This window comes from Pediculus humanus, genomic scaffold, assembly GCF_000006295.1.
Source record: "Pediculus humanus corporis 1103172108322 genomic scaffold, whole genome shotgun sequence".
Lineage (NCBI taxonomy): Eukaryota > Metazoa > Arthropoda > Insecta > Psocodea > Pediculidae > Pediculus > Pediculus humanus.
The window spans coordinates 535,799-545,514 of NW_002987891.1; the positions used below are offsets into that span (position 1 = coordinate 535,799).

General features: G+C 30.9%; 1 protein-coding gene across 1 annotated transcript; it reads left to right on the forward strand.

Moving 5' to 3' along the window:
* Positions 1-397: 397 nt before the first annotated feature.
* Phum_PHUM615950 (uncharacterized protein) lies at positions 398-949 on the forward strand (the record flags this gene model as incomplete). Its single annotated transcript, XM_002433113.1, has 2 exons — positions 398-576; positions 871-949. 2 exons carry the CDS (start codon positions 398-400, stop codon positions 947-949), a joined length of 258 nt encoding a protein of 85 aa, XP_002433158.1.
* Positions 950-9,716: the final 8,767 nt, after the last annotated feature.

The following is a 9,716-nucleotide window of genomic DNA, read 5'->3' on the forward strand; positions in this document are numbered from 1 at the left end:
AAACGGACGAAACAGTAGTAGACGAGACAACAACAACAATAGTAACGAAAGAGAAAAAAAAAAAAAAAAACGATCCGCGGTTGTTATCAATCGAAAGTGCGTGAAGCGTTCATACGTTCGTTTGTTTTGTCGCGTTCGTTTGTTCACGACGACAACTTAAGAAAAATAAAAAATAAAAAAAACCGTTAGGAAAAATGAGAAAAAATCCAAATCGGTAACCGAACCAGGCGTACCTGGTTTTAATTTTTTTTTTTTTTTTTCAATTTTTTAATTGTTTTGAGTTATCGAATACAACAACAACAAACAACAAACAGGAAAACAATCGCAACAGTGTGAAAAGCCTTATAAAAACAAATAATAATAATAAAAAAAATAATAATAATAAAAATTCGATAAAATGAGAATGGACACAACGGGAATGTTGAAATCTCTTTTTATGTCTGGTCAAAATCCGACTTCCGGTGGAAACGCGACCGTTTTTGAAATATCACCCAGGTTGAGCCTTTTGGATTCGTGTCACAAGAAAATCCGACTCATCGGCGGAGCCCCGGTCGCTTTTTTGGGAGGCCTCGTCGCGTAAGTACCACAAACAATCAATAACATCCTTGTCGTGTACATATAATCGTTCATACATCTCTCTCTCTCTCTCTCTCTCTCTCTCTTTTTATCTTTCTGTCGAAACAACAAACGGGGGATTTAGATTGTGCGTTAATAATAATAATAATAATAATAATAATAATAATAATAATAATGATAATGATCGAGGTACGCAATATTATTTGCAATTCGTAAAAATAATGGCAAAAGAGAAAAAAAAAAAAGAAAAAAGAAACGAAACGAAACGTGATCAATTAACGGTCAAATAAAGAGGCCAAGGTCCGCCATATCCGATATCGACTGCGGTCCGCCATTGTTAAATTTAAATTTTCCAAATATCCGGATTGTGTAAAAAAAAAAAAAAAAGGAAAATTCTGAAGGTCGATCGCGGTTGCAATTAAAATAAAAAAAAACAACAACGACAGCAACAACAACAAACGCGTATCCTTTCGATATATCGAATTTTTTTTTTGTTTTCTTTTTTAATTTTCGATTTTTTTTTTTTTTTTTTTTTTTTTCATTTTCACTTTCCTTTTCGTTTGTTTATTTTTCTCATCGACGAAAGAGAGAGAAAAAAAGTAGGTGTTTGTTTGTTTGTTTGTTAGGTTTGACGTGGAGGAGTAGTAAATAATTTATATTTAAAAAAAAAAAAAAAATTAAGTTCATTGATTTATTGATCGGATGGTGTTGTGTGACCTTGAAAACGTTAAATACGGCAACGGAAACAACCACAACGACAACGAAGACGACGACAACAACAATCAATTTATAACGATATTGTTTGTAATTGTTTGTCGACGACGATTAATTACAAACGAAAGATGTTTGAAAAATTGTAATGTTTTCGCACGAGCGTACTGTTGCTTGCTTTGCTACCGTCGTATGGTGCTGCTGTTGCTGCTGGCAATGTTGTCGTTTTTCATGATGATGATGATAAATACGAGGAGGATTTTTGCGATGGTTGAAAATTAAACGAGCCAAAAATAAATTGCGGTTTTGCCAGAGAAGAGCAAACAAATTTTTTCTTTTAAATTTCGAATCGAAGGTGAAATTATACGACTTCTAAGTTGGAGTGAGAAAAATCTATCTCTTTCTCTCTCTCTCTCTGCTGTCGAATTTTAACGAATTGTAAAAAAAGTTTAAAATTATCATCATCATCATCATCATTAATTATTTTCTTAATTTTTTAATAATTCCTCGGTTGGCACGCCTGTTATTATTGAGTTCGAAAATTAATTTTTTTTTTCGGTTTTCGTTTTCGTTAAGTTGGCTGCTCCGAATTTTTAAAATTCAAAAAAAAAAAGACTTACGATCTTACGTAAGCTTACGACTGAGTCTTTCTCCCCTTTCCCCCTTCCCTCTCCTCCTCCTCCCCTCCCCCCACCCTTGGTAAATTAAAAATGCATTTAAAATAAACGGAGTTAATAATAAATCTTTTTTTTTTTTTTCCTTTTTTTTATTATTGAATTTTAATCAATTTTTTTTTTTATCGATCGGAATCGATCGATCGATTTTTATTTATTTATTTAATTTATTTTATTTAAATTATTAATAATAATAAATCAATAATTTTTTTTTATTTATTTATAAATATTCAATTATTTAAATAAAAAAAAAAAAAAAAAAAAAAAAAGATTTTTTTATTGGCTCCGTTTATTAAAATCCATTTTAGTTGTTATTATTATCATCATCATCATTATTATTATTATTCGATACGTAAGAGAAAAAAAAATATGCGAAAAATATTGGTAATAATAATGATAATAATACGGGATTTATTATTATTTTTTTTTGTATTAGGAAAAGTTGATGGTTTTGGTTTGTTTCTTTGGTGCGTTTGTTTGTTTGTTTGTCGATTGTTTTATTTTTTTTTTTCGACACGTCGATAGTTGTCGCTGGTTGCGAGGCTGGTGGCAAAAATAATAATAATAATGATAAAAATTTCCATCTTATGGTTTTTTTTATTTTTTGCGTTACGTAATGTTATATATATATATATATATATATATGTTTAAAGTTGTTTTTCGTGTCGAACAGCGTGAGGAGATTGTTCGTTCGTTCGTTTGTTTGTTTGTTTTGTTTTTTTCTTTTATTGGTGCCAGGGGTCACGTAAATGTTTGTTTGTTTGTTTGTTTGCTTTTATGACGGTTTTTTAAATTTTGTTTTCAATATTGCAAATTACGATTTATGTATGTATATAATAATAATCATAGTAATAAGGACGAACGCGTGTAAAAAAAAAAATGTTAACCTTTTGAACCGTCGTCATCGTCGTCGTCGGTGAGATTCTTCTTTTTTTTTTTTTTTTTCAATTATCTCTCTCTCTTTCTCTTTTTCAGTCTCTTTCTCTCTTTCTACGTTTCTGTTTGTTTGTCTTCTGCTTCGTTTTTTTTATTTTACTTCGCGGAAACGGATGATGAGCTTTTGAGTTTTTTTTTATTATTTTTTTTATTTATTTTTATTTTAAAATTACGTTTCGTTTTCGTCTGCTTGTTTGTTTTATGTTTGTTTGTTTGTTTGTTTGTTCGTTCGTTCGTACGTTCGTACGTTTTTTAACGACATTTTTTTAATTAAATCTATTGTTCTTGGTAAAGTATTAAAAAAAAAAAAAAAAAAAAACATTTTAATTATTCTTATTATGTGGAGTATGCATGACACGGTGACGTATTTATTCATAAAACTAAATATTCACGTGAAATTTATTATCATCATCATCATCATCATCATCATTATTATTATTTTTTGAGGTGAGGAAAAACCTTTGAAACTTTTCCTTTTAAAACAAAAGGGGTAGAATTGTTTTTCCCGCGCGTTTGTTTCCATTGAAAATGTACGTTAAATCCTGTGCGGAAGTGAATGTTTCCCTCTCTCTCTCTCTCCGTCTCTCTCTATCGTCTTCCTGAAGGACGTTAACGTATGTAACCGATAGATGGTCGTAGGGTATGGTCCTTAGCTAGCTAGGTAGCTTGGAGGGAATAAAATAAAAAACCCCGAAGGGAAGGCTGGTTTTTTTTTACGTAATGGGCGTGAGAGGAAAAACAAGGTTTTGCGCTTTCACACCGTACCTAAATTTTATTTCTTTTCGAAAAATACAAAAAATTGCATGCGTGAGTTTTTAATTTTTCAAAGATGGCGACGACGAGTCCGAAGAAAAGAAAAAAAAAAAAAAAGTAAAGATGATGATGGCGTGAATGCCAGGCGTGGCTGGCGTTTGGCATTCGCTTATTCTCCCCGTCTCGCGATGATAATGATTATAAGACGGTGATAACAATGATTTACAATCGATAAACGGTAAGGGGGGTGGGGTGGGGTGGGGTGGTGACGTGGGAAGGGTATTCATCCAAAGTGGCGGCGATATGAGGGCTGTAAAATAAAAACAAAAAAAATTCGTTTCCGGTTGATCTTCGTCGTCGGTTTTTAAGAATTTTCTTTTTCCCGCCTTTTTTTATAGATAATCGTTACGTCATTGAATTTTATTTGTTTTTATTTTTAATTTGACACAAATGGCGCCCCGTAAATGTCCTGTCGTCGTAATAAAAGAAAACAAAAATTTCCCCCATTTTCTTCTCTTTCACTTCATTTTGAAAATTCAAGAATTCTATTGGTCGATTTTAAATTCGTTCGAATAAATCCTACGATTCGATTGGTCAAAAAAAGGGTCGGAGTGATCAGATCGAGAGAAAGGGAAGAGGGGGGGGGTAATACGAAAATTGTCGCACTTTTTCAAAAAATTTAAAAAAAAAAAAAAAAAATGAAAAAAAAGAAAACACGATTTGTGCGTTAAAACGTTGCCGCTTTTCCGCTTTCCCGTTTTCCCCCGCTCCCTTCCCCCGTTCTATTTTATTATTATTATTATTATTATTATTTTAACCGTCGTCATCGTCATCGTCATGACTATTTTCGTATGAGAATTTTGCAAAAGATTATATATATATATATATATATATAATTTGCATCGTTTATAAAAAAAAAAAAAAAAAACATGGCCGCCAACCAACGTTTGGTCAAAAATAATTATTGATTTTTTTTTTTTAATTTATTCCGTTTTACCCATTAATGGAAAAAAGTTTATTTTTGCTTTTTACGTTTTTCCGTTCCCCCCACCCCGCTTTCCCCCCACATTTTGCCGAAACGGAATTTTGTAAAAGAAAAGAAATGGAAATTGCGGACTTTGATTGCGGTTATTATTATCATTATTCATCTTTTGTCCGGTTTTATCATTATCATTATTATTATTATTATTATTATTATTATTATTATTATTATTATTATTATTATTGTTTTGTTTTTCCTTTTTTAACTTTTCTCTCCCTTTTTTCCATTTTTAACTTTCTGGGAAAAAAAAATAAGTCGAATTTTGCGAGATGGTTGTCATTCATTCATTTTTTTTTTTTAGGTTGGTACTTCGTAACAATTCCACCCACTCCCCCTCTTACTTCTCCCCTCCCCACTTTTTTCTCTCCGGGTAATTTTTTTTTATTTATTTGTGGAAAAAGTAAAAATCAATCGAATTTTCCCGGAGAACCCCCCCCCCCGATAATAAATGGAGGAAAAATCATTTGAGTGTTTTTTTTTATTTTTGCGACATTAAAGGAACCTTTTTTTTTTGTTGGGGGTGAGGGGAGAATGAAGGGGGTTCGTTCGATCGTTGGGTATTTTAAATAATTAACGTTCGATTAAACGAACGTCAAAGGTTTTTATTTTTTTTTTTTTTGTATTGGAATTTTCTGGAATTTTTTTTTCTCTTCCCTTCCTCCTTCTTTCCTCCATCCCCCTCCCCATTTCCCTTCCTTCTCTTTTACCCTTTGGATCTCTTCCCACGCGGGAAATTTTTATTTATTTATTTTATATATATATATATATATATATATATATATATATATATATATTTATTTTTATTTTTTTTATTTTTTATTTTCTCGAAAGGTATAAAAAGCTTTTCAGGGTTGTTTTTTTTTCTTCCTTTTTTCAACCCCTCAACGGTTGAAGTGGATGAATGATGACGTCAAAGGCTTTTAGCAATTCGTCAAAAAAAAAACAGAAAATATTTCGTTTTTTATTTTTATTTCCCAAGTTTTTTTTTTTTGTTTTTTCTTTCGCGAAAAATTTTTTTTTATTTTTTCTTAATTAGTCGTCGTCTAATGACACTTTAAAAGTAAAAAGAAAGAGAGAGAGAGAGAGAGAGAGAGAGAGAGTGAGAGAGTTTGATGAAGGAAGAGTTTTTTAGTTTTCGTTTTCTTTCCTTTTTAATCTTTCTCCATTAATGATTTCCAGGTTTATTCTTTTGACACGTCCGCGGAAATGAGATTTCCGTCCGTCCGTCCGTCCGTTTTTTTTTTTTTTTTTTAATTCGTCAAACGTGGGGAAAAATTACTATCGTTCGTTCGATTATCTATTTCCACGTTACGCGATCGAGTTTCCTTATTTCTCCCCTCCCCCGGAAGGGAGGGGGCGGAAAGTAAAAAATATTTTTTTTTTGTTTTACCGATCGTAGTTTTAAACGATAGATCGATCGAGAGATCGATTGAATCATTTCGAGACATATCGATAATATCGATGAGATTTTCGATTCGAATCAGGAAGGGGGTGGGAGAGGGGAGGGAGGAGAGGGGATGACACGATGTGCGAATTTCGACACTTTTTTTTTGCTTTGTTTTCTTTTTTTTTTTTTTTTGACTTGTATGTCGTGTCTATGGGGCAACATCCTCATTAGTTTGCAATTATCATTATTATCATTATTATTATTATTATTATTAAAACTCATTATGCTATTTTTAATTGATTTTGCAATTAATTAATATTTTTTTATTTTTGCAATGACATTAAAAAATCGAAATTAATGGTGGTGCTCTCGAATGCGAATTAAAATTTAGACCTCAGGTTCTTTGACCGTTAAATTATTTCGTCGTCGTCGTCATTTTTTCGTCTTCTTCTGCTTCTTTTAACTTTAACCGTTTGTGGTACAAAAGGAAAAAAAAAGAAAAAAAAAAAATTTAACTTTGCAATCAGGGCGTGAAACTTTACAAAAAAATTTCAAGGGTTGTGCACTCCTTAGTACCTGTTTCGTGGACGATGGGTATCCCTTTTCTCCTACCTGTCAAAAATTTCATTTTTTTTTTTTTTTTTTTTTTTTTTTTTTTTTTTTGATTACGAACAAAAGAACAAACAAACAAAAAAAAAAATTTGTTTTGTGGGATGTCCACGACCCCATCGAAAGGGGTAAAAAAAAAAAAAAAAAAAAAAAAACAAAAACAAAACAACCCCCGACGTCGTCGTCTTTGGTGGCATAGAAATTTTTCTTTTTTTAAATTCAGGTAGATTTTGTGGTCGTTTGTTATTGTTGTTGTCGTGAGTCTTCTGCTTTCTTTACAAAAAATTGTTTTTCTATTTAAATGTTTTCTCTGACAAAGAGTTCCTTCTACGCCCCCCTTCCCTCTCCCCTACTTCTCATTAAATTTTCCTCACAGTTGGTCTGATAGTTTGCGAACGAAAACGTTCCGAACGAAATTTAAAGTTTTTCTTTTCTAATATTATTATTATTATCATTATCATTATCATTATTATTATTATTATTATTTTGATATTATGCAACAACAATCGAAACTGTAACAACAACAACAACAACAAACATTTTTGCGTTTGCCAGTTCAGGGTTTTCGATTAAAGAGACTCCGACATGTTTACAAATAACGAAACGAAAAAGTTTTGCGCGCCAAATATAATAAAATACAGAAGGCGGTGGTTATTATTATTATTATTATTATTATTATTATTATTATTATTATTTAAAAAATTTAATCCAAACGATTAAAAAAAAAATTTACGTCATTTATATCACGACGGGTTTGGTCGGTACATTTATTTATTTATAATACGCAATGAAATAATAATAAATAACGAAATAATAATAATAATGATAATGATAATGATAATGATAATAATAATGATAATGATGATGATGAATGCCTTTCTCGTTTCCCTTGGACTTATTTTTCAACTTCAACCTAATTTAAATTTTTTTTTTTTTTTTTTAATAAATTATTTATTTTATTTTATTTTTGTATTTTTCACGAAAAAACGTGAGATCGTGTTATTATTATTATTATTATCATTTTACATTGGCGACGCCATTTTGTTTTTGAGCGCGCTCGCCCGCGCTCGCAATTTTATTTTTTTAATTTTAAATTTTTATTTATTTATTTATTTATTTATTTATTATTATTATCATCATCACAATTACGAAATCTTGGAGAAAACGAAAAAAAAAAAAAAATTGCGCCCGTTATTTATTTACTCCATGAGGAGTAGTAGTACTCGACGTCCTGACAAGTTTTTAATTTGAACATTTTTATTTATTTATTTACTCTATGACATTTATTATGAAATTTACGGTTCGGTTGACGTACGGATTTCGCGTGTGCGTATGCGAGAAACGAATTTCTTTAAAATTTGTTTTATTTGGGGGGCGGAAGGGGAGGGAGAGGAGAGGAGGAGGAGGAGGAGGGGTTCCATTCTTTCATTCTTCATCTGACATCCTCGACCTGATTTTTTTCTTTTTCTTTTTTTATTTTTTCTCCTAAAATTTATCCGTGCGTGGGTAGTGGTACGTTTCTTTTTTCTTTTTCTTCCAAATACGTCAACGCCCCGAAAGAAAGAAAATTTTTCGGAACACGTTTGTGCGAACGTAATCGAAATGATAATAATGATGATGATAAAATAATCGATTCGAGATCGAATAAAAATCGTTGATCGAATATATCGAATGGAAACGATAATTGCGTAGTAGTAGTAGTTTGTTAATAATATAAATCAAGTCGTGAGAAACTGGAACTCTCGGGATTATGTAAATAATAATATTAATAATAATGATAATGATAATAATACTAATCCTTATTTGTTATTAGTAATAACGATTGAACGCGTTTTTTTTTTTTTTTTTTTTTTTTACGTAATTACAACAATAAATCCGCAAAAAAAAAAATGATTTCAAAATTCACGGTCACGCTTAATAAACAATAACAAAGTTTCGAAACAATGTTTCGCTTATATAAGGGGGGGGGGGAAAGGATTCGAGCCTGAAAAAAAAATTTTCTTGTTACTAATAATAATAATAATAATGAAATTTTACAATGATTAAATCTTTCTCTGAAAGCCTCGTTATTCAAAAACCGTAAAAAAAAAGTTTTTTAATTCTTTTGCAAAGAGAGAGAGAGAAGAAAAAGGAAACAAAAAAGAAAAAAAGAAAAATTAATTGACTGTACTGAAATTAAGGAGAAAACGATCTTAAATGAAAAACAATAGAAACCAATCAAGCAGAAGCAGAAGAAAAAGAAGAAAAAAAAAGGGAGGGAAAGAGAGGGATGGAGGGATATAATGAAATTGTTTGGAATGATTGGATGACAAGACAAAGTCTTTTTTTTTTTTTTTTTTCTTAATACAAATTGATATCGATGATGTTGAATGGAAAAGAAAAAAAGAAAAAAGAAAAGAGAAAAAATCGTTACAAATTATTTAAAAGGAAAAAAAAAGAAAATGTGTGGAGATAATAAAATGAAAACATCCGTGCTTAGAAAAGAGGAAGAGGAGGAGTCACGTGAAGAAAAGCCTCCGTGATTGCGGATCGGTGACGGGTTGATAACGACGACGACGACGAATATTGGAGGGATTGATTGTTGACGTGGACGATGACGTCAAAAAAAAAATTTAGTTGACTTTTGTTTATAATGTAAAAAAAAAAGATGGCGAACGTGTGACTGAATTGCGGGAAAAATGCAAGAAAATCGTCGCGGAATCGATTCAATAAAAGAAAATCAGTGAATGAATAATTGATTGATTGATTGGTCGTTTATGGAAAAGTTCGGGTCGATAATCGGAATTGCGGAATGAATAAAATAATAATAATAATTTGTCGCCGTCATTTCTTCTCTCTCTCTCTCTCATTTTCTTATAGCAAAAAGAAATTCGTTTCATCAGCAAAAAAGAATTTGCTGTCGTTTTGCGTTTGTTTTTGTAGGAGATAATCAAATGTTTTCTTTTTTTATTTTACTAAGACGAACCTTGACCTTTATTTTCTACGTGTCATTTAAATGTTTTTCCGCCATTTTGATGGAGGTCGTCTC